Genomic DNA, 27436 nt, shown 5'->3' with positions numbered 1-27436 from the left:
CATCAATTCAGGAAGCTTAATGTCGCTTTTCCATTCTCCCGCGAATCTATTCCATGACTCCATGGCTCTTTCTTTTTTCCTCTCATTGTCAAAGGCGTCTCATCACCTTTTGTGCGATGGATATACGTGTATTATAGTGGCACGGCAGAGTTACTTATTACACGAGCAGTTAAAACGAAAAGAAGAGCGTTAACACGAGTGAACGACGTTACCAAAGGAGGGAAAATTTTTTCCCTGCCGCTTAATTTTTCTTCGCGAACAAGTTCCACGGTTTTCCACGTTTTTCACCGCGCGAACTCGATAAAGCAGATGCCTTTTCCTGCCTCGAAATCGGCTCGAACGAAAGAACAAAGCCAGCAAGAACAATAGACATTTCCTTTCCCTTTTTTTTTTATCAATTAAGTTTACTAATAAAATGGAATTTTATATTCGACGAGCGGACTGCCAGTTCGTCTCTCTAAACAGAATTATACCTTCTACAAATGAAGTATTCAACCGAGAGCAAAATTGAACGAACGAGTGACACACATTTCTCTATGGTTCTATTATTTGTTTGTTGAATCCTTAATTTATCAGTATTACGAAATATTTACTTCTTTTTAATTTAACTTCCTTTGTCTTTATCAACTCGTCGTTGATATAATGTACATATGGAATAAATAAGTAGACAACAAATATGGTAAATATTTTGTTACTAATTGTAATACGTGTAACATTATTCTTATTTTTTATTTAAAATGAAGAGATAAGATTAAATGAACGAAAAAGAAATAAAGTAAAAAAAAAAAAAAATTGCTAAAGAGTAATTGCATGTGAAATAAAAATGACTACACGTACTAAAAACTATATGAAAAGTTTTTATTGTATAATTCCTTTTAGTGTAAATTGTTATTTTATGTTAATTTTTATAGGGAAAATATCTTATCCCTATTAGCATTTATTAGCTTTGAAATGTTTTATTACATCCACTTTATGTGAAATTAGTATTTAATTTCTAATATCATCTATTAAATTTTATCTCATTTTGAATTCTTAAAATAACATTAAGGAAAAAGCAATTTGCTATATACTATGTATAACTGTATATCACGAATACTTTGATAAAAATTTATAATAAAACTATTACAATACTCCAAATATTATATATTTACAAAAATATATAAGTTTAAATTTGAAGAAAATGCTAAAAAATAATTTTTATTCTAATAATTAATTTTTGAAAATAGGTAAGTAGTTGAATTAGCCTGAAGAAATTCAGAACACTAAAGTATTATTAGAAAAAACAAATAAAATTTTAATTGAAAAATAATTGCAATCGAAATGTACAACTCTAATTAAAATTGGATAAATATATCAATAAAATGAAGAAAATTCATCCTTTAATACTCTTGAAAATGAACTTTTCACTTCATCCCTTAAAGTCAATATACATCGAACTGAATTTCGTAGATACTATGAACCAAAAGGTGCACAAGCAACGAACCATACTTCTTACACAATACCTATAAAGTATATCCTTTAGCAAGCTGTTCGGTGCATGGAAGTCGGCCATCGATTAAACCTTTTTGTGAAAGAAAAGAGAGAGAGAAAAAAAACAACGATGAAAGGAGTGCAAACGAGCAAGACTAAACTACATCTGACGTGTATTAGATGTTTTCCTGGTATAAACTAACATGGTTATCTCCATTCTTCTCTATTTCAGATGAAAAGTCCTTTTATCTCGATGTTATCTCGTTGCAACTTTTGTCTGTAGGCGCTTGTTACATTCTTAATAAGATCACGTAGCTTGAGTTCAAAATAAAGAGCGATGTAAGTCACTGGAACGTATCGACCGTGTTTTATACATTTTCTTTTATGGAGATATCTAAATATTTTATTTCTACATGATGCTGATAATAATTAGAATTTTAATATAAATATGTTAAAAGTGAAATAAGGATAAAATGCGAATTTGGACGATTTGTATAATGGAAAAATATTTTTGTCTAATATCTATGTTTCTTTTTATATATTTTTAATAACAATAAATTTTCAATATATAAATTGAAGAATAATGATAAAATTATTTATTTCTTTCATTTTATTTTATCTCGTTGAATTTAAAAAAATTTTTAGAATAAAAAATATTAGATTAAACATTTTAAAAAACTCGATTACCATTATAAATCTACCGCTATTAATGGATTATAAAAGAAGATAATTATATATTAATACCAAATTTCAAAATGAAATTGTTATTTATTTATATATCTTAAAATCAATTATTATTCTAAATGGAAATTTATGATAATACAATTACTTTGAATGAACGTCATTTCAAAAACTGTATGTAATAACAGCGAGATAATAGAAAATTAATAACTTTTATACCGATTAAAATCACCGAGATTCTAAAATTAAAGTAATCTAAAATTTTTAAAAGATTTATCTTATAGATTTATCAACAGAAAATCAACCTATACATTTTTATTATTTCAAATATATTACATATATATTTTAGCTTAAATCAAAACAACATAAAAATAAGACATTATTTAATTAAACTATAATGGTCTCGTTAAAAAAAGGTAATTAAAGAATGTAAATTTTTATAAAAATTTTACCAGAATAAAAACGAAATATTTCAAACGAAACCTTAAATCGAGATTACGCTCGAAATTAAACTTGCTACAGTTTCATTGCTCCGCCGTAATGTGTTACGGTTTCTTTGACTTACTAATATCCCGCGTGTGTGCCGAAATTTTCCACCCTTTTAGTTTCTAAATTTTTTCGTTCTACCCTTTTTGCAGTTTACGTTTATATTTATTAAATCTCGATTTTTATAAATATCATATATTTGTAATAAATTTCTGCACATATAAATACATCTTTTAAATTAAACTAGATTTTGCATTTATGTTTTAATAAAATAAAATAAAATAAAATAAAAACATTTTAATTTCTGAATAATTCTAATATTCAAAATTTAAAAATTTTAATTATCATCTTTGTATAAAATCCTTTTTTGTTTGAAAAACTTTTAAGAATATAATCAAGCATAAAAATATTCATAGAATTTTGTCTTATATTTTAATTAATTAGCTTCCATGTAGTGATTTTTTTATGAATGACAATGTAATTTTTTTACATCGTGATATTATTTCATCATAAATTTTTTTATAAATATTAAAAGCATCAATTCCTTTGGTTTATACTCCTTGTATTTATAAGTAATATAAAATTTAATATCTAATATATATAATTTCACATTTAATGTATTCTTTATACTTTAGTTTATAACATGTTAAGATTATTTTTTAATTAATCAACGAATCGTTCTTTTTTAATTAAATTTTTACATACATAAATTACATCATTTGCAATGCAATGAATACTTAATGCAATATTAACTCATAACATAACCTCTATTCAATGTGCAAATGTCTAATTAATAACGTGTTTGTCATTCTTATTCGCATTTCCCTAAAATAAATCGTTTCAGAAAATATACATTTATCTTTCAATTGCGAATAAACCGATGAATGAAATCCGCTTAGGATCTTAAAAGCACTTAGTTATAGAGATGTGCTCAATTACTCGTAATCTTGGATGATTCGAAGTTTACTTTGAAAAGAAATATTATCAGACTTTTATTCCTTAGATTCCCTGATTGTTTGTAAATATCGTGTAAAAACGATATTTTAGATAAAATCTTTCCTCTCTTTAGAATATCATACTGTTTCTATTTCGTTTATCGATCTTAATTTTCATAAAATAAAGATAGAATTTGTTTTAGACATTATGTCCAAACTTCTGATCGTATAATGCATATAATGTTTCGTGATTTTGGTTCTATATGGAAATACGAATATTCTCCTGTTCAGATAAAGATAGTTTCGAATAGTTTTGACATTACACATATATGTACATATTTGGATATTTAAAATTATAATTTCAATCGGATTAAATTAATCGATTACATTATATATAATGAAATAATAATACAAAAAATAAAATTTAAAATTTGAAAAAATCAAAAATATATATTATTAAAAATTAAATTAAAAATAATCTATATTTTGTATTATATCGATATCATTACAAAATATTTTTTCCATATATATATACAATCATTACTAGTATATAGTACACTAATACTATAATTACTAATATCACTAATATCGCATAAATCCTTTGAATCTATATATATACTAATATACTATATATATTAATAAAATCAACAAGAAATAACGACAGAATATATATATGTTCCCATTATAAATAATTACACAACGGTAACTAATTATTTTCCATCGAAATTTTCTTATTACATCTACGTATTACAATGTATCAATCGAAAAATTGTTCTCAACTATCGAAACCTTTTCTCTCTCGTTCATAAACCCGTCGTTGCAAAAATAAATATTTCAAAAATTATTAATCCCCATAACTCTTTACCCAATAAATAATTCCTCAATTCTCGCCTAGTTGTTTCTCAAACTCCAATTTCGCTTACATAATCCATAACGCCATATAACTCCTACTTCGCTTAAAGTCAATCTCGAATTTTCAATCACCCTGTGTACATACACGTGAAATATCGAAAGTAGCATTCATCCAATCCCGATATCGCACGCGATAAAGCGATCCATCCTGTAAGCAAATGGCGCACCGCAAACCATTATCGTCGCAGTGAAGCCCGAGATCAAGCACGCGTCCCAATCATTTCCCCTATATTATTAACCCTTCATTGACGTACCATCCTCCCGTTGATATATTGTTGGATACGCATCAATGACGTAGCGCGATGCACAGAAGGGGTTGAAGCAAGGGGTATCGGTTGGAATTGGAACGCGAAACGTTATCGCGTTTCGCTGTAGGGAAAGATATTTTGGGGAGATCAGCGGCTTAAATCGGCGCTCGATATCGATCGCTACGTCCACGTCCTGTTCTGCACATACACACATGGTATTTGCATGTCAGAGTGAATCCCCCTACGACGAGATGCTACCTGAACAGCGCATATGATATCCATCCGCCCCGAAAATCGGCGAAACTCGTGAAATCAGTACACCATCCCTCCCCTCCCTTTCTCCCCCTCTCTCTCCACTCCGGCTGCGTTTTGTATGTCGGGCACGTAAGCGTGGGCGACACGAAGGGGGACGTAAGCGCGCCACTGCGTTCTTTTTCAGGATCGACCGAAGAAATAGGAAGGACACGAATGGGAGCAAATTCAGACGTTACTTGGTAAAACTCTTGATAGATAGAACGTCTTCGATAGAGTTAAAATCCGGCCATCGTTGGGAAGGAAGGGGGAACGAAGTGATTCCTCTTGTGAAACTAAGTCGAGGACTTAGAGGGGGGTGATTTTTTTGATGGAAATATATGTTCCACGGGAGGGAGGGATAATGTTATTTTTTAGGAAGATTGAATAGGCATCTGCACAATGTAGGAAATATGAGAAAATAGACTGAATTTTTATAATCTTCTTTTTATATCGATCTATTGTATGATTCTTATATATATATATATCGTAAGGTATTGGTAAGATATCCGATATGTTTTTTATATTGAATTTGATAAGATGATACGGGAAATTGGATTTATGATCATGATATTTCATATTTTCATCTCGATCTTTTCTGCTCGTTTAAAACTAATTTTTGTACGAGAGATTTTTTTTTTTATTGTTTTCTGCTAATGCTTATTATTACAATTTTTTCGATCGTTCGTTCGATCGAGCACATAGCTCGAAAGAAAAAGTTAAACTTCAATTTTTGAAAGGTCGAGCGAAAGGAAAAACGATAAGAGCAATTTCGTGTCGGTTTAAATAAGAAAAACTTTTTTAATAATTCGTGGACTTGCAAGTAAAACGTAATCTCGGCTTTATTTCTTAATGAACATGCCTATAAAAGTTACTCGAGTTTGATCGATATTATATGTGACGGAACATCGATAGATTTGTTTGCTTCCAACCATCGATAAGTTAAGTTGTAAGAAAGATAAAACGATATTTTCGTAAAACTTAATTCTCAGTAGATTTAAGATTATTGCGCATACTTTTGATAAATGTGTTATCGCGTGACATCAATTACCGACGACGACACACGGATAAAATACGGATTGAAAATGAAATAAAACGTGAAAACACGGAATTTTCGCTCGAATTTTATGAAATTCATCCCTGTAAAACAAACAAAGGAAAACTAAAATTGAACAAAATACAATTTGTTATTATTGAAAATATTTCAATACCAATATTTTTCTATTTTTAACAAATGAAAAAGCGTGTTAGAATAACGTTTGATATCGTTATAAATATGAAGTAAATTCTTTTGATTATTGAATACATCGAAATAAAAAAAAAAGAATTAGATATGAAAAAAAGTATGATCATTCAATATTCCACGATTAAAATATCTTTAAAAGAAACAATGATATCCCAAGCAAAAATCTTTGCATTTTCTCAATTAATCGCAAACAGATCCTAAAAAGAAAATATTTCATCTCCCCTAAAATTATCCTAAATTCTAAAACAAATAGAAACGAAAAATTACATTCCATTAGATTCTTGCGACACAAAAGCTATTTCGAATGCTATCTCTTAAGTATTCTAATTCCGTTGAACCGTTTAATTAAACCTCTACACGTAATTCTCAAGTAGCCAATCTCAGCATCACTCTCCGCACCATTTCCAACGTGGTAAATGCATACTATCTAGTATCCTGATAGATAGATCCGTTTAACCAATTCTCTTCTTCGCAGCCAGTGTCGCAGACGGTACCACTGCAAATGTCTTGGTAATCTTATTTAAGAATACCTCAAAGGAAATGAGACATATAAAAGAAACTAATTATGTCTGGGCAACATGAATCTGACGCTAAACATTGAAAACATTCATAAAGAAGCAACGAATCCACGGTTGCGGTATTGTCCCATTTTCAAGGTGATTGTTGACTAAAACAAGAAAAGATTTCTTTGGCTGGACAATTATTTTCGAACTAAAAATTATTTTCATCGTTGGTAAAATTTTTTTTTTTTTTGTATAAGAAGAAATGGAAAAATTTATTTCCTTTATACATTAGAAAAATTATAATGATAATTTTGTTGCGAATTATCTTTGCTGTATTTAATTAAACTATTACAGAAGAAAAAAAATTAGAATTAAACCTTTTTATGTTGAATATTTTATGTTGAATATAAATATATATATATATATAGTGCAAAAACGAAAAGATTTTCTTGGTTTTCTTTTTTATAGGAGATATTTCGTAACCGTATATATCCGTGTACCATTTACAAGTTTCTGAATAGATATCGATGATATCGTCATGACGAGACTAAATTTACGAACCAGCGAACGGAATGCATAATGAAGTAACTTTTATGTATTTCGAAAAATGGTTTTCAGCAGGACAGTCGTGCTGAAATTCACGACTAGATGGAAATATGTCTCTCCGTTTGCTTTCTTGTTGAATACATATTCTCTGTTCCACTAGTTACATAAATTTCGAAAATGCATAAAATTTTTTACATGTATGAATTTCACGCATGATATAGGTAAAATCTACACATTGAAATGTAAAAAATTATTCCATTAAACTATTTTTTCTTCCATCTGTCTCCAAAATAAAACACATTTCGTTATTGTTAATAAAATTATTTGTAATACAATAATACAATAAACATCTCTGATTGTTTATCATAAGAAAAATTGAGGTATTCGAAATCATTCGAAAGAGAATACATCCAAAATTTCTATCTTTAAGGAAAAATCAACAGATTTACACATGTATCTATTATCATATCAAAGAAAATCTGATGGAAAAGGTACACAAGCATTTCTTAAGCTCGAAAGACAATACTTCCAAGATTTCTTTCTAACGACAGATCGACAGAACCCCATTATCATACCAAAGAAAGTCTGATAAAGAAAGTGCTCAAACATTTTTTAAGCCAATCAAAAGACAACGCTTCCTTCAAGACTTCAAATCAAACCTATCATCGTACCAAGAAAATTTCGAAGAAGAAAACATTTGAAACATTCCTTAAACTATTCAAAGAACAACGTTTCCAAGTATTTCGTCTTTAACACATACGTATTCATCACTCTCAAGAAATCTATTGTCAACGATAAATAAATAAATATCTACAAAAAGAATTCTAACGAACATTTCGTAAGCCATTGAAAGAACGACGATTCCAAGATTGCTATCTTCAACGATAGACACAGATGAATGCATCCATCGCCACTAAAGGAAATTGCGAACTTACCTGGTGTTGCGAATGATAATCCACAGCACCATTGGGAAATCTATATCGGAAAGGGCTGTGCACGGGGCAGTTGACGCGAAAGGGGCTTTCGCTCGGTAACCTTGGCGGTGGATGGGAATGCGGACCATAGATGACACAGTCCATCGGCATAGGTCTTCCGGGTGCGTGATCGAGAGGCCGGCAGGAATAGTTGACGGGTGGCGGGCGCACAGGCGGATGCTCGATTGGCCGACAAGGTGGCTGGTCAATCGGTCTACCGGGATGCTGCTCGTGAAAGCGATGCTCCAGCATCCGCGATACGTGCTCCACGGATCTACACCCGTGATCGTGCATCCGGCCAAAGTGATGATCGTGAATGTAACTCGCGTGATCCTTGAGCCTGCACGGGTGCTCTATCGCGCGCAACGCGTGATGCTCGATCCCGGCCCTCATCGGCGTGGAAGACATGGAAGAGGACGAGGCTGGGTGCTCGACGCTCGATCGCGGCTGTTCCGTGCGTATCTGCTGTTCCATAGGCCTTGCCATCCCCTCGAGCGACCTGCTCGATTGATGGTGATCGACGGAAGCCCGCATCGGATCGGCCGACGGTTGCCTTATCACCGAATCGATTGATCTCATCGACTCCATCGACCTCATCGTCTCGGTCGAACGCATGCTGTGCTCGATCGGCCGCATCGGCGACGGATCGGTCGATCTGCACGGTCTGCTCCAGCATCGCGGTATGGTGTTCGCGCCGTCGCTCATATTTCCTCCATTCCCACTGGCAGCCACACTGGCTCCGCTAGCACTGCCGACACCATGACCTTGAGCCGGCCAACCGACCGCGTACGGATCCATTTCCATCTCGCGGGGAACAGAGCTGGGTGTACAGCCTCTGTCCTCTCGCCTCCTTATTAGGATCTATCTCGCCACATGGTTCTGAGTACCGGTGAGTACATTCTCGCGTTCATGCTGGCCGACGCACGCCACTGACAACGTCGCGACAACGCGCACTTGTGCACACTACGCGAAGAAGAGGAAGAAGAGGAACCGCACTCGCGGGATACACGCGATCTAATTTACACGATGCTACGGTATAAAATTACCGGGGATATATGTACGTAATACGGCGCGGGGGGAGGACGGGGAGAGGAAACGAGAAACGAAACGAGTACGGGAGAGGGAAATAAAAAAAAAGGGGGGAACGCGTTGTCACTCGAAGGTGAGGAATGGAAGAAGGGAAGAGACGTTTGAACGAGGAAAAAAGCCGTATGCGAGTGCGGCAGCAATCAGAAGGCGACGCATCGCGATGCTGCGCTCCCTAGCACTGAGCCTCGCGGCCTCGACTGCCGCGCAGTTCCTCCACGCAAACCAACCAACCGACCCTCCATCCACCCACCACCTCACTAACCACCCTTCCACTCCTGCTGCCTCGTCCATCCCCAGTCGTCCCCGTACGCCACCAGTATCGCTACCCCTCAATGCCTCTCCTTCATCCCTCTGGACCGCAACGTTCGCCCACATCCCCTCTTCCTCTGCCCCTCTCCCTTCGTCTACTACTACCCCTCATCCCCACTCAATCGCTATACTCTCGTCCTTTTCCTTCTTCCTTTCCTCCACGGACAATCTCCGGCTCCATCCTCGGATTCGCACACTTTTTCTCATTCGGCTTCTCTCTCCTTGTCCCTTTCCTATTTATAGTAGTACGCTCTTTTCACGGACGAATGTTTCTTCTTCCTTTTTCCCTTTTTCCCCTCTCTTTTGTTTCTTTCCCGCGGATCGTGCAAGATTTTTCCTTCCCAACAAAATAATTCGACGCTCATTTCGAGCAAGATTAACTTCACTCGTGCTTCGAGTTGAAGAAGGGGAGTCACAGGTTTGGTTTGGCAGAGTTTCTCCACTCGTCCAGGTTCTATCCGGAAAGCGGGTAGAAGTGGGTAGAGGGAGGAGACGAAAATTGGAGTTGTGTTGAAACCGCGTGAATGAAAAACACAATCGATTTCTCCACGCTGGGTGGCTCTCGTGATACAGCATCATCATTGTGCATATAGTAACCTCGTTTCTCTCGGTTACATTCAGAATTGGCCCGATATCTCTAAAGCGGGCTGATTATGTTCAAGTGTTTGAATTCGATTATAGCATCCGTGTATTGCTGTGTTCCAGGAAGAACAAGCGCATTGCCATTGTTTCCCTCGGTAAAGGACAAATAGGCCGTGCTTACACCTACTGTGCTAATGGATACAGATTGTTTCCATAGTTTGTATTCCTTTCCCTGAAGTGTGAACCGACCGAAGTTTGTGGATCATAATCAATTTTGCAAAAGTTATCATTGCTACGTGTACACCGATATAACGTATGCATTGATACATCCGACAAATGCTACACCGTCGACATAATAGAATTTTTTTAAATAATTAATAAAAAAAATCGCGTGATCCCTCTTGATGAACCGCGAAATTCGCTTTACAAATTATTCCATACTGTTTTGCATCTTTCGTTTTCTTAATGCTCACGGTTCACTTGAACTTTTCCAAGATGGAATATCTTCAATAAAATTTCACGACACGAAATGTAATAATTTAGAGAAGAAATAAGTTGAATTTTCGAAATTCTATACAAAATTACGAACGTCTTCTTCTTCTTCTTCCTCTTCATTGTTCCTTCTTTAGATTTTACTTTATCGAGAGTTCTTTTCAAAAAGTAACCCGGACGCACTTCTCAAAAGATAAATTTCTAAAGGGAATCGGTTAAACAAACGTCATCGATCATAAATTGTGCCAAGTCAGATCGAAGAATAATCCTACTTCCACTCCATCTTTTTCAACCCACACACACACACACACATATATTCTATTTATTAACGGATCGTTTGGTCGTTAAGATTTCTCAACACTTGTTGCCTATCTTCATCAATCCATCTTTAATCGCTTTCGCAATTCGATCAGCTGCGAGACAGATAAAGCACGATCCGTTAAGATACGGATCGCTTTAATCTATCCGCTCGATCGCGTTACAGTCAACTCAAAATGGAAGCTGTGTCTAATACGAAAAAGGTTTTCGTTCGTCATAACTTCAATGTTGGGTTATATAACACGTTATCAGTCAACGTCGAACCGATGGGCAACTGTACGATGGGATCTAATTTCCCTTAATCAGACACACGATATTACCATCGGTATATCTATTTTTCATCATCGTCGTCGGTGTATGTCTCTCGTTCGTTCGACGTGTTCCGCTCGTAAAGTTTAGGAGTGAATGTTGACCTACATTATTCTCAACATTTCCAGGACACGGCTCCTAGTTTCACGCTCGTAACCAAACAGCTTTCCCAGGACTGTGTACAATCCGTGTTCCTTGGTTTCGTTGCTGAAACGCGTGAAACAATTCTCAACGGATTCACCTTGGACCAGTTTCTCTGGTGGTTACACGTGTCCAACGTGTTGTGGGGAAAAAAGGAGGGAAAAATTGGCATCCTCGTCGTTTCACTAGGTTTCGACACTTGAGGGTATGGATGGTCTTCGAGATTCGAGCACCCTTAAAGGACGATCGAACGAGTATTGTGTTCACAGTCACAAAGGAACATTGTGCGCGTTTCGAGACGAGATGCCGGTTCCATTGTTGCCGACGGATCTTTAAAAATGTCACCATTGTTGATGTTTTCGGCCGCGAGAAACTAAACACCCCTTTCCACCCGTGTATTTTCATTTTAAAGTGCACTTTGGTATTCTTCTAGTTGTTTCCTTCGATCCCCGTAGAAGATACGAAACGAAGATAGACTATTTTCCTGTTATTCTTTTTTTTCTTTTTCCTCTACTTTTTTCGAAGAGGGATATCGCACAGTGATATCTATGCATGGATGTGCGAATAGTTCTATCGTGAGGTTAGATCTGCGCATAAATCGATATCTACGGTAGACTTAATAGCACCAAGTTTGAATGTATGAATTGTAGTGGTAGCCTCCGTTGTTTTCAAAATTATTGTTCGGTTTGTTGTTCAATTTACTATGCGTATTTACATTTAAAATTATTTCTTTGCAGGATTCATTAGCGGCTTGTTTGATTAAGTTGTTCAACCTCAGAGACGACAAATTCTTTCTCATCCGTTCTCACGTTCGCAGATTAATGGGTGGACTTTTTTTTCTGTACCTCGTTGTACGCGTTTTTTTCTTTTTTTCAAAAGATATATGCGCATTTTTTTATGCGTGCATATCTCTGGTTACAACTGGCTTATATTTCATGGCTAATGTATCCAGATTTATTAATTTCAAGCGCGTTTGCATCGATTTACTTTTTTTTTCTTTTCAGAGAAATTTCGAAGATATATATTCGTGCTAAAAAGAGCGTAAAATAATATAATAATAGAATAATTTGTTCGATTTATCATTATCGTTTTCATTATTGCGACTAATTTTTCATAATTATAACGTTGGCTCTTATAGTTATCGTAACCATAAAAATCGACTTTTTACGATTATTACGACGCTAACTTTTCTCGCACTGTTATCGAAAGGGTAACGTGGAACTTTAGTGCAAAGCCATTTACGCCCATCTATACTTGTTGGAAGAAGATACAATATTTACGGAGACATTAACATCATTCTCGATGCTGTATCATGAGCATTATAAAGATCCACTATTTATGTCACGGTAAACACACTTTCACCGTCGTTAAGGTCATTTGAGAACAACCTTAAACGATTTGTAACGATACTCTTTAAACGTAAATGCGGAAATGGCAGAAGCTGTTGCAAAAGGTCACGTTTTATTAAGATTTGATTCAATACTTTCCAAGAAATCGACTATCATGACGTAAATTATATGCCAATCATGTTCATAAAATGCACAAATTTTATACATATATTTTACTAATTATTTTCTAGAAGAAACTATAATATAACAATACAAATTATACAATGTAAATCCTTCATCACAAGAAATAATTTTTATAAAGTTATTTTAAAGCAATACACTATTAAACTGAATTTGTTGAGTAATGAACTAAAACTAATAACAAAAATATGTAATTATCTTGTTACTAAAAATAAATAAGGATAATATAATTTAAAATGGTGTAATGATTGGAAAAACCTTTAAAAACGATAAATTTCAGATGTTCTTTCCTATGTACTAACGAGAGAAGTTTCGTGCACAGCACACGTAGAAAACATAAATCCAGATTTTTGAAAGAGCGAATTGGCCCCACATCCTAAACGATTCTTTTCAATTCTCGTTTACGCTATATCGCGTCGGTTACGAGCGTTTTCTTTCTCTTTTTTCCGTGTCGAGATCGTTTGGGAGAATATTAAATTCTCGAAAACACGATTTCAATCAACGAAAGAGAACCGATGAAACGAAGAATGTTTCGTTTTGAAAATCTTCAAGGATCAAGAAAAGGTAAGTACTTCCGTTTCATAATACGATATTTTCTCTTTATGCAAATCGTGAGTTATATGTATATGTATAAGAAAGATATATCTATTGATTTCAAAATGAAATGGAATACAAAATCAAATAGATTATTTAAATCTTTTTTGGAAATCGAAATTATGGTAATAGAAATTACAATTGTATTTAAAATATAATGTAAATCGTCGTTACTTTTTATCTTAGTCATGCTTTCTTAATTGCTTAAGTTTAAAAACAAGAAGCTAGCAAGCAAACAGGTATGTATTTAGTTAGCAATTACCTAACTTAACTAGGTATTTGAATTTTCGATGATCTTAATATCTGTAATATAACATGCAATCCTATTTTATTACACTGTTAACAAACATTGCCACATGTATATTCTACATTGAAACTTTAATTCGTTAAATATTATGATAAAATTATTTTTCTTCTCTATAATTTTTATATTTTATTATATTTTTTAGTATTTTAATCCAAGTATATAAAATTAATATTAATATATTTTATATAGGATAAGAAATAATATCCGTTTCGATCAATTAAACTTGATCGTGACTTTTATACGACCAAATGTTTCTTTAAAATTCAAGTCAGTGAACTGAATCCACTATAAATATATTGTAGTTCGTTTAAAATCAATTGGTCGCTCAAGGCCATTAAGAAATGAATCCCACCACGTCGTTTAGCCAGACTATTACTCTATCTTTCTTTTTATTCTATGTTTTACTCCTATTCCATAGTTCGTTTTATAGAGAAAGTACAAAGCTATAATACTTTCTATTCTTTATCTTTATTTAAAATATAATACAGAACAGATATAAGCATATCGAGAAATTGTAAAGGAAGAGATCGCTTTTTAATTAATTTTAACTTTCTACAATATTTTAAACATCATATTTCGTATTTCTTTTTGTGTGATGTAAATTCAACGAGTATATATATATATCAACATAGATGCATTCCTGATTACAAAATAAAAATAAAAATGAAGCCACCTATTTCTTTATTAAATTCTTTATATATTCAAATCATTAACAAGTGGTTTCTGAAATTCATGGATTACCTATTCCACAGATAAAAAAAGGATTAAGAACAATTATAAATACGTCTAAAATATCTACATATGTATATATTTTAATAAATCCTTCATCAAAATCACTAATTAGTCTTTCCATCAATTATCTCACCCCTCTTTGATCCATCTACGTTTTAAAACTTTCATTACTGAAATTTCCATACAACTTCCCATATTGTATCGCGATCGCCTCTAAATATGCAAATTCCTTTTAATCCTACACACACGATAGAAAGCAATACAAAAGAGCGTTGAAAGTAATAGTTCTCATTCAAATCGACGAATCCATTATCTCTCGTTCCGAAACAGGTCGTGCACTATACGCAAAATATAGGAATAGAAATAAATTTATACGATCCCGTGTCAATGGCGGAAATTGTTCGGTTAAAAGAAAACGATAGCGCGAGAAACAGAAGCAGAAATGCAGAAAATGTCGTCCAATGTGCAAACTGAGAATATTGATGTGGTAAACCCAATCTGGTTTAAGATGCCAAACTTTGTCAATTTACTCTATGCGTTTAAATGAGAAATGGCATTTTGAATATAGTATCCTCTTGGATGTTTTATTTTTTGTTTTTTTTTAATATAAAAAAATAATCTATATATATATTATATATATATATATATATATATGGAAGGAATTAAAAGATAGTCTACAAAAGAAATGCAATTTTATCATATGTTTTACAAGGCAACGAGGCAATCTTTGCAAACTGAAAATGTCAATATAAACATGTGGTAAGGTTATGTATGATATGTGTCGTCTCTTGAGAATCGAATAAAACACTATCTCTCAAAGAGGATTTACAGGGTATGTTAAGAGGAGGAGTGTAAGAAGCAAGTTAACTTTGTAAGCAATCTCAGAAGAAAGAAGTTTTCTTAGGAAAGAAGATCTTTGTTATCAAGAGGACGGATGTTCTCTCTTTTTCCAAGTTAATTTTCATTATCTCGTGTGATATAGAACCTACGTAGAAATGAAAATTTCATGAAAACTTCTTTCTAATTAGCGCCTTTATAAAATTGTTAGCTTTTTTATGCATCAAGCAAAAGGAATGATATTGATTAAAAAATTTTTTTTAATTAAAATGCGCTTTTGATACAAATATAAGAAATATTTTTAACATATAAAGGTAAGAAAATTTTTATTTTAGAATTTTTTATTTTAAAAAATTAACATTCCAATTTCTAATATTCTATTCCCTTTAATTTCATCTAAGATAAAAATTCCAAATTATAAATTCCACGATTTTTTTATTGATATTAATCTCAAATGTATTATATAATTGATGAAATTGAAAATTACACTACTGAATGCATTTCTATAGATATCTTTTTTAAATTTTTAAAAATACTTTTTCTAGATCTCTACGATTCATCGATAAAAAAATTTCCGCTAACCTTAAATGGACAGAAAATTCGAGTAACACGTTAAAAATAGCGTACCGAGCTATTTCAATTTTTCTAACCGTTCCGTTGTCAATCCACACTAGCGAATTCGAAAGACTTTTTGCGTAAATTGAAATTTCAATTTAGACGAAACGTATTGACGCAGCTATTTCACGCAATGAATCGCGCGGATGAAAATTGTTTCCCCGTTAATAGATATCTGTGAAAACTGGAAATCGACAATGCTAAGGGATAATCGCGATATGCTCATGAAATTGATACCTCATTTGTCATGCTTTTGAAAACATCGAAATTTTAACGATACGCGTGTTAAAAGATTTGCTTTTCATGCATATGCAGTTTGTTGCTAAAAATCAATGCGATTGGCGTGTAGGCGTTAATCGTGCGATTACGATAGCTCACTGAAATGAGAGTACACGTGAATATTGAATCGAAGAGGGTATATAAATTGTGGGAATATGTATAATCGTGCGATATTTATTGCATATTCACGTTACAAATCATTCGCGTTTATCAAAATGTATTGTCATACGAATCGATGATAGCAATTGTAATTTTGTTTTTCTTTATTATTATTATTGTTGTTGTTGTTGTTATCGTTGTTATTATTATTATTATTGAATGCTATTAAATATTTTATAAAACCTGATAGACTATTTCTTAGACAATCTCTTTTATATTGATATATTAACACTGATATAATATAATACAAATTATTTTTTTGAAGAATCATGAGATTTTATCGTTTTTTTGTTAGAAAAAACTCCCATTTAATTTATAAAAAAATTGCTGTTTGAAATTTTCTCAAAAATTCTTTTATACTTAATTGACATAAACTTTTTATATTTGTTTCAATTTTTTTTTAATCTGGAATTAATATTGCATTAAATATTTCATTATTTAATATCGTAGTATATATTTACATTATTTTGTCAATTATTTTAATTTCTTTGATGAATTTTAATAAATTAGAAGATTTTTTTCATCACTGGTATTTTTAAATAAAATTATATGTTTCATTACCTATATAAAAGAGAATCTATCAGCAAAAAATTGAGAATACATTAATTCATGATTTATGAATTTAAAATTAATAATAAAACAATATTTATAGAGATAATTATCATTTATTTTTATACATTATTAAACTTTCCTATAAATAAGTAAATCAAGGAGATAAGAAATCATGAATTAATTTAATTTTTTGATAAAAAAATATTTAAAAAAAGTTCTGTTTCCCTGAATTTTATATTATAAGTAATTAGCACAAACTTTTTCTAACGTGGTTGAAATGGATAATAACTATATCTGTTATTGAATTAATTTTCCTAATTTTCACCAAAAATTTTAGTTTTAATCTTTGATTCTACGAATGTATCTACAATCATAAGATTCAAATGCTAATGTAAGAGAATTTAAAATTAAATTCAAGATATGGAAATGTTGTACAGATGCTAGAGAAAGAATGATAATGATATGTTAATGTATGCAAAAGAGAAAGGAAAATTTGTAGGATAGAAATTTCTGTTGAAGAAGAGAACTCGGGACTTCGTCGATTAAATTTAAGTTTACGTTTATATTGATTGTAATTATTCACTTTATAAGAATACTTGTTAAAGTATTTTTTAAAGTAATAAATATCCTGAATAATTTATCGATTCTTTTCTAAATTATAGATATTTTTCCTGAAAGAATAAAATAAAGATTGCTAGAAATCTTACAATGTATAATTTATGATTAAAATTATTTTCGTAAATTCTGAGCTTATTTTAAATTTTTCTGCACAGAAAATAAAATGGAGAAGAATTTGCAGTAAATGTATTACGTGAATGCTATAAATGAACATCTTGACATAGCTCTCAGAATAAAAATTTAAAAAATTCGTATGTTTTTACCTCATTCTCTGTTTATCGAATAAGATTAATCCAGTCAATACGATTATAATATATTGAATTACGATCATAGACTACTGATATTCAATTATTTCATTATATCTAAATAATTTAAAAGCATTTCATTTCACAAGAGAAATTGAATTTTACAAATGTCTGAATTGTAATAATAATTATTTGTTTATTACTTCCTAACTAAAAATAACGATCTAATGAAAAATATACTTTCTTTTCAATTGCTTTTAAATATTGATTCTTTAATAAAAATTATATACATAGAGACTTACCTCCTCGAGAAATGTTAATTACCGGATAAGAGAAACTGGATAACAATTATTGAAATCACTTACCTGAAACATAAAAACAGAGAAAACGTTTTAAAACTGTTCTAATTATATATTTATTCTATTGAATTAAGTGTATATTATATTAAATAAATATAATTTTTGTATAAAAGCACTAATTTCATATTCATATTATTCTTTACAATTGTGTAATTATGAAATAATTAATGATTCTAACATGCTTACATTCAAAATAATTATATTTAATAAATATTTAATAAAAATTTCATTCATAAATATAATATATATTATTCTATTCCTATTAATTTCATATGAACAGAATAATCTTTGAACTTCTTTTTTATTATTATTATTATTATTATTAATATAACATATGTAAATACTCAAACAATAATATACACGATACAAAATAATTTATATTACATTTCACATTATTGATAACTTATTGATACCAAAACGTTTGATACCTATATATATCCCCATCATTCTTTCTTATTTGCTCCATTTATTTTTAAAATTTCAATTTTAAAATTGTTATACAATACCATACTACCAGCACAATATAATAAATCTGAAATAAATCCATAAGTCGTTATATAATTATAATATATTTCCTCATTAATGTATTTTAAAGGAACATCATATCGTATAATAGAGTAGAAGGAATAAACAATGCGATCCTCTACAACCATCCTTGTTTTAATGCTCTCCAATCCAGTGAAAGCTATCGTATGCTCACAAAGGGATCCAATATTTCGAACGAAGCTAATTTTGTGGAGTAGAAAGCCGGATAACGATACGACACAACCGACCCTGTTCGTTCGAAAGGACTTAAGGACTATTTGATATTCAAGGACAGACCTGCCCGCGTTTTGATATTCGTTACGTGAAATATACTCAGATATGGCATTATATCGTTTCGGCGACTGGCGCATAAGCCATTCACAACATATTGCGTAAACGCGACCTGCGCTTCCCTAGAAATTCAACGAGCATCTAAATGTCACTATTATGAGCACATTCATTCCTGTTATAACTGTATTTAAAAGATAATGATTCACGCGTTAATTCATGCTATTTTGAATTTACAATGAGGCCTTTGTCTCTTGAATTATTTTTAAGATAAACGATTTTTTTTTTATTTCGTTAATGTGCGAGATGAAAATATTTAAGTTAAATTGGTATCCTTCCGAAAGATAAAACTGTTGTGTCATTTGTGGTTAAAATCTCTTAGTATTTTGAGATATATGTAAAAATTAAAGTTTTTATTATTTTCTTCGTGATTTCGTTAAAAAAAATAAATTAAACCTGATGATTGAAGTTTTATAATTTTATTTTAAAGTTGAAGGGTGTATAAATAAGTGGTAGATAGACGATTTGAAAAAAAATTGTTTTTCTTTGGTAATAAAATATATAAATAAAAAATATAATAGTTTTTTTTAAAAAGTAATATCTTTTCCTTTTTTTATAAATTATTTTATTATTGATTTTATAAAATTGTGAACTTTCCAAATTATATTAAGTAATAAATAAAATAATTTGTTATACAAAGTAAAATAATATGAATAATTAAATAAGATATAATATTTAAAAAACTCAAATTTAATTTCATTCATAAATTATTTCGTACATTAAAATTTTATTAATAAAATATGAAATACCTCGTATGAAAATTGGTAGGACATTATAATAAAATCTCAAACTCTTAATGATATACGTTATATCTCTGAGATATAATCATATTTTATTCAATAAAATTACATTTAATAATTCAGAGAGAGAAAGAACTATAGAGAAACATTACACTTTATATATTGTAACGAAGAAAGTAATGAATAAAATCCATGATTAAATAATTTTCTTTACCATAAACTCATACATAACTCATGAACTTACATGAGAATACATTTAATATATTACCAATGGATTAACACAACATTTTTGTTGTATTAATATATTAAACGAATCTCTAAATTTAAGATTTTGCAGTTTTAAAATATTAAAACTGCTTTTTAATGCATTAAACTAAAACTCATGACTGTGGAAATTGGATTATGTTAAACATTATATATAGCCAATAAAATAAAATTCGCGAACTATGTCATTCTGAAGAATGATTAATTATCCTGAATGGAAAAAAAAAGAAAAAAAATAAGTATTTGCAAATATTTATGCAAATATATATTATTAAAAGATATAAAACTAATATGCTTTTAAAAATATTAATTTTATTTTGAATATTATACTAAATATAAATATTCAAATATGAAATTTGCAAATATGACGAAATAAAATTAATATAAAATTTCAACAAAAGAAAAAATTGTACTAAAAATTCTGTTATACAATGACAGATCGTACATTGATTTTAATGGTTGTTTTATCAAAGGCGCCAATTTCTATTTCTACCCTAGATATTTTTAAATCTGACTATTGTCAAAAATGTTTCTTTGATATTCATGCATGAAACTTGTCAAAAATGTATTAAAGAGAAAAAAAATATTTACGATAAACAATTTTTTTTTTCGTTTGTTTTTATCTTTATGCTATATGATGTTATAACATGCAATTATTTGTAATAATTTTTTGTTTTTATAACAAAAAAAGAATTGATATATATACTAGTTTATGTAAATAATTTGTCAATTGAAAATAATAAGATGTAATGTGATTAATTGATCTTCTGAATTATTTAAATATAGAAATATAAATCTTCATGAATCAGTTCTTAAAAAATTATTCTTAAATAGTAAGAAATATTAATTTTTCCTTTAATGAAATTTCACACACATTGAGAAACACTGATTTATTCTAATTTCCTTTTTTTTAAATTGATATAATTCTGTCACAATTGTTAATATCTCTAATATTTCTGACAAATATATTTTAAGAGCGTATCTACATATTCACCTTCTGCAGTTACATAGTTGAAAACAAAAAAAAAAAACATTGGTCAATGCACATTATGTTGTATCACGCGTTATACTAAAACAGGTGTTGCAACCAGGTAGACGAGTTACAATCCAGCATGAAGAAAAGAAAACAATTCGAAAACACAACTGGATGTATTTTCATGCATACTTTCATCATAAAAAAAAAAAAAAAAAAAAAAAAATTAAAAATTTTATTCCATTTTATTTCATTGCATAATAAAATAACAGAATCGATAAAGAGTAAAGTGTTACATTTTTTTTAGTATTGAAAAATAGATACAAAATATCCCGCAATAAAAATTTTGTATGTTCATTTATCAAATAAATTTTGAAATTTTGTATCAATCGAAAACAAAGATTGTCATGGATAAAAAAAATTGAATTGCATTGTCATTTATTTTATCCATACTGTAATTTTTAAAATATATTATTTTTAATATCGTGTAATAAGTAATATATTGTTAAATGTGTTAAATATACTATTATACAATTTTTTTGTATTCCCATTCATTTTTTTATGTAGAATTTTTATTGAGTATCATTTATCTATTGGATATCATTTTTTCAGATAAAAATAAAAGGATAAAGAAGACAATTTTTACACCCACATTACTTTTTAAACTGTACATTATAAAAAAAAGATGTCCACATGAAATTTAGATGTATTACATGATTTTATAAAAAAATATATATTTATTTAATTCCAAAGAGCAATTCTACGCGAAAGAAAAATTTTTCTTATCCTCATTCATCTTTTAACGAAAAATTCCTTCACACAGTTCCTCATGTATATTAAAATAATCATTTCAGATGAAATATCAAAGAACAAAAATTTAGAATATTCTTCATACCATATAATTTTCCAAATTTTCCATTTTAAAAAACAAATAATCTCATCCTGCAAATAAATTTTTTCTTATTTTTCCGTCATTCCAATTATATCATTTTTCACGTCAACAATCGGTACAATATAATCGTGGAATATCACACAGATCAATAATTGAAAATAGCAGTTTTGTGTGCATGACGAACATTATGGCCAATTCATGTTACACATGGAAAATTGTGCGTCAATATTGATTCGAAACGGCATTCGTAACCCAACCCGGTTCGGACATTTTACATTTACAATAGAGGCTCGATGCTGGCACCTCTTGTCACCACTTCGCGTGACCTCTTTAATTAATTTTTACCTCTCGCGGTAATTACTTACGTGAATTCATAACAACAAACGGATGGTTGCATGCGTAATTAGTCTTGTATTTTTACACGGACTATCTGGCTGAGAGGAGACGCGAATATGAACGTGGGTGGTGCGATAAAACGGCGGGAATAATTTAACTACGATCTAATCGATTCCGCGGAAATTGCATTTTATTTGCTTTTTAACGGTCACATCGTTATCGCTTCTATAAATGTAATCGAGTTTTTCTCGAAAGTAAGCAAAATGCGAATAATAATTGCGATACGGAAGGGTTGTTTTCAGTGGTTGTTCTCGCATAATGGCGCGAATCAGGTTAACTGACCTAGTTTTTACGTTGTCACTTGGATAAAAAATATAGAAGAGAAAAGCGAGATTATTAAAATTATAGAAAATTAATAGAATTTTATTTTCAAAAGATTTATAAAAAAGAAGAAAAATATATATATATATGTTATATATCATGTATTCTAAGATTATTTATTTTGATGAATATTTTTTCGTTAGGAACATCGTTGAACTATTTTATAGTCAAGAGGCGTTTTAACGAAATTGGATTAATTATCGAGACACTATTCAGATCGAAGAGATGTTTTATCGGAATTGCATTTATTAGGTCAATTTGTACATACGAGTTTAATTTTTTGCCGTTTATATGAATAAATGTGTTTATATGAAAAGTTTTAAAAAAATTTAACTGAGTATAATGTCATGGATAGATAAATATATAATACTAATTCAAATGATAACGATGCACGAATCATACAAGATTTTTTTTTATTGATGTACACAGTTGTTTCATTTAAATTGGAATTATAATTAATAAATATATAAAGCATTAAAATGCTTTGGATTTAATATATTTCGAAAACTATATGTGAAAAAGTTTATTTTTCTTTTTCTTTTTCTTTTTTTTTTTGAGATAAAAATTATTAAAAAAGAATAATTTACACAAATTTAACTATTTATAATTTAATATTAAATTAATTTATATATGGTTAAATGCATAATGTTTCATATTTCATTATAAATATATATCTTTGAAATTTATATTTATCCTTGCTTTTTTATTATTTTATTTCATTTATTTTATTTTATATTGTACTGTACATTTTATATTTTAAAAAATAAAATAAAAATAAGACATAAAAATTCTATATAAAAAATATCTATTTGCATATGTAAGTATACTGATCATAAATAAAGAGAGATGCTGCCATCTACCGCCAACTATCGGTAATCAATCGCAGCTGCAGCTGCAGCGTGTACTCTCTCAGATGCAATTCAAATTACGTTTTTATAGCTGAAACCATCAGACGGATTAATTTATCCAAATCGAAATACACACACTGATGCATTTTCGATCAATGATTATTAATTCTCATATTCGATTTTTTGAAATAATTTATCAATAATTTAGAAAAATCGAATCAAAACTTTAATAAAGTAATAAATTCCTGTTATATTTTTATTTTTATGCAATTTCGATGAAAACTTTTTATCTCGTGACAATAAAAATTATCCATTATAATTTATATTCATAAATATATCTGAAATATGTTTCATAATTATTTCTTTTTTGCAATTAGAGGGAAGTTTTACATATCTTTATTTTCATTAATGATGTACACGTATATTTACTTTATGATCCTTTGACTTCTTACATAAACCACTGTGAAATATGTTTATTAATGCAACTATATATAATAGCCATATGATAGCATATTTATACATAGTCTTAATCATGAGTAATGTATGCATGCAAATATTATGCCACTAATTTTGTCTCTGGTTAAGATATATTAATTCAGACTAACTTGTTGTCTTTCACAATAAATGGTTTCCCTTATTAATATAAATTTAGAGGCTGTAATCAAAATGCATAGTAATAAATAAAATTACATTCTTATAATTTATTGCATGAATTTAATAAGTTGAAAATATTTTGCTTTAATGAATAAATTTGAAAATTATCAAATCTTTTGTAACATTGTGTATGAATAATTATCAAAATTGATCGATTCCTCGTTGTTTATTATTATAAGAATGGAAATCATCAATTTTGAACACTCTACATTATCCTTGCAAATTTTTGATCTTCGTCCAAATTACCACAACTTTATTTTATCCAACGCTTAATCAAAATTGCGTAAATACTTCAAACGAAATCGATTAACGCTTCAACTCGAACTCGTAAATCCTGAGAACCCACCCTTATCGACACTTCGAATGCAACGGATCAAGTCTACGAAAATAAATTCGAACTATCTATAAAAGCACGTCCAATTTATAAAATGACACCATCCAAGTCGAATCGTATCTATCTCGTCTATTGGAATTCCGTAACTATCGAAACGGTATTGCATGCGAAAATTTCAATTCTTTTTTAATTACATAGAATAGCCTTTGGCGGTTATACGATATATCAATAGCAATTCATTTCTAATTTTCATATCTTTCAAATGCTAACTTTTTATTTGTCATTTTTCATCAATTTATACACACGATTGTAATCACACTTTTTAAAAATCATAATCATAAAAGGAAATTCCAAAGAATTAATAATTATCCTGTCGAAAAATTCGTAAAATTGCGAATCACTTCAACACTTGTTCTTCCCAAACAAACTTTTTCCACTACACGAAAAGTGGACATCTTGCAAAAATCTCACGAAAAACTTAACTCTTAACCCCCAAACACGTACCCAAACACCAATGACACTTGACATCGAGAGCTTTCCATCAAAGAAATCGAAACAGGTGTTCAAAATCTTCAAGAAGATTCTTCAAGAAAGATCAATAAAGTGGATTCTCGCACTAAATCTCTCTTCCAAGAAAAAAAAAAAGAATTTACCTTGATATTCTGACGACGGTATTCCTTGGTATGAGCGAGGTAGTACTTATAAACGTGGGATGGCAATGACCTCTTGGTCTCCTCGCCGATCCATCTGTGCGGCGTTTCGAGTGCCGGTGGTTTCTGCCCCCTGGTACCCGGGGAACGTTGACCGAGGGAACCACCGGGCGAGCCGAGCCGCGCCGCGCTCACCGATTTGCTCAGATGATGACCAGACGAGGAGCTGGGCGGTGGATGCGTGTGGTAATAGGGGTTAGAGGGTGGCCGCCTGTCGATTATGTCGACGTGCCTTCGTGGCGACGGTGTCTCGGCCGAACGTTGACGCCGCGGCCGTTCCTCTTGCTGGCCTGCTTCTGGGTAAGATGGGCGCACGTAGGGCGGGGTGTGCCTCACCGTGCACTGCTGCAGCGTCAACACCGGCCTCTGACACACCCTGCACGGTGGGTACACCTGCGGGTTCCACGAGTGGTAGCAGCATCCCGGCGACCTGGAGCCAAGCGGATCCCTGGTCGCAGGGTGGTTCATGACGGACTTCACATTGCATCAAGGACCTTTCCTGGCCTTTCCTCTTCCGGTGACCACCACCACTTTGTTCACCACCTATTCGCCTATTCACACTCGCGGCTACATCATTTTCAACGCACAATATTCACACGCGCGGCTCGCAATATCGTGTATTTCTTCGTGTGTGGGGGATTCACTCGCATGGCGCGCACGAATTGGACCAAGATCCCGGTGGAAGATTGGCTTTTATTCGGACTACGGATGGTTACCTCTGGTTTGATAAACAGAATTTTGGATGGCGGTTTGGAGGTAGGTGGCGAAGTTAGGCGGATTGTCTTGGGCTAAATCAGCGTTATGTGCTATTTTTATTTATTAGGCGATATCTCGTATAAATTGATTTTTAAGATTAAATATCTTAACTATGATCCAATAATCGGCTAGACTCCAATTTTCACGTTAAAAATATGCTTTTGTTATATTTGTAGAAAATTATAATAATTCAAATATTCAAAATGTAAAGAAATGATTAATATTAAATTCATAATTTAATAGATTCCTACAAAGAATCACATAAAATTTTCTAACTTTATGAAAAGTTAAACGATGCAATTAAATATTTTAATTATATTTTGATTTATAAAAAAGAACAAATGATTGAGAAACACTGGACTAAATGAATGCTGAGCCTTTGTATCTGAGCCTCTGAGCTTGGAACGTATGTAAATTCGATCCTTTATTTAAAAAGAAGTCTCTCGGAAGCGAAATTGAAATAAAGGACGTATCCGTGGTTTTATCGGAACGTTTGTTTCGGTCTGAACACCACAAGTTTCAAGTTAGCGTTAATAAAATGAGCACCAGGTGGCAGACTTCTAATATTCCTCACACGTGTGCACTTAGACAGAAATTTCTAACGGGAGTGGAGGAGCTTGTGTCAACTCGATGGAAAAAAAAAGATTTGAAGCTCGTGTGAATGAGAACGGTACAAAGAGAATGATTCTGAGAAATTGTAAGCATGATTAATATTTGACACGGGAGATAAATGCAGTTTTCAAAAAACAATTAAAGTTAAGGATAGAATGGAATTCTTTTGTATTTTCTATGGTGTTATTGTACTACGTACTGTTGAATAATTTGTTAGATATATTCGTCGAAAAAAATTAAGTATCTAATAAAATATTGAATTTTCAATAACTTTATCGAATCGTATAATTTGCATATAAAATGGAAGAAAAAAAAATCATTTACAAAGAAAAGTATATCACGAAGCAATAAATAATTTCTTTTTCATAATTCTCTTTTTTTCCACTTTCTTTTAACGAATTAACGTAAATATCGAATATAACTTGTCATAAAACAATAATTTTTTTCATATTTAATATTTATTGAATCTATGAAATAATCTATGAAACTATACTTTGACTTCATTCTTTTGTTTAAATAACATTTTCGAAAAATATATTCCAATAATATCAAAGAAAATCGAATTAAATGATCTTATGAAGTAATACTATATATTTTTTTACAAACGATATAAGAAAATCCAAAAAGAACAATCAAAGACACAAAGGATGCAGGCAAAAAGAAACGATAAGGAACGAGAAGTATTCAAGAATTTCCTGCATTGTA

General features: G+C 30.9%; 1 protein-coding gene across 25 annotated transcripts in view; it reads right to left on the bottom strand.

The window, feature by feature from the left end:
• LOC108000913 (peripheral plasma membrane protein CASK) overlaps positions 1-27436 on the bottom strand; it is a 235199-nt gene that overhangs the window by 135107 nt on the left and 72656 nt on the right. For 2 of the 25 annotated variants that reach the window (XM_062079504.1, XM_028668228.2), the window contains exon 1: positions 8254-9616. The exons of 19 other annotated variants lie outside the window; for them this stretch is intronic. In XM_062079504.1, coding sequence (XP_061935488.1) covers positions 8254-9096 — 843 coding nt within the window. In that variant the 5' untranslated portion in view covers positions 9097-9616. Of the gene's footprint in view, positions 1-8253; positions 9617-25306; positions 26082-27436 lie in introns of those variants that run through there. 4 more of the 25 variants (XM_062079508.1, XM_062079505.1, XM_062079506.1 and 1 more) reach the window with 4 other exon arrangements.

Source organism: Apis cerana, linkage group LG9, assembly GCF_029169275.1.
Source record: "Apis cerana isolate GH-2021 linkage group LG9, AcerK_1.0, whole genome shotgun sequence".
NCBI lineage: Eukaryota > Metazoa > Arthropoda > Insecta > Hymenoptera > Apidae > Apis > Apis cerana.
This window is presented reverse-complemented; position numbering and strand designations above follow the sequence as displayed.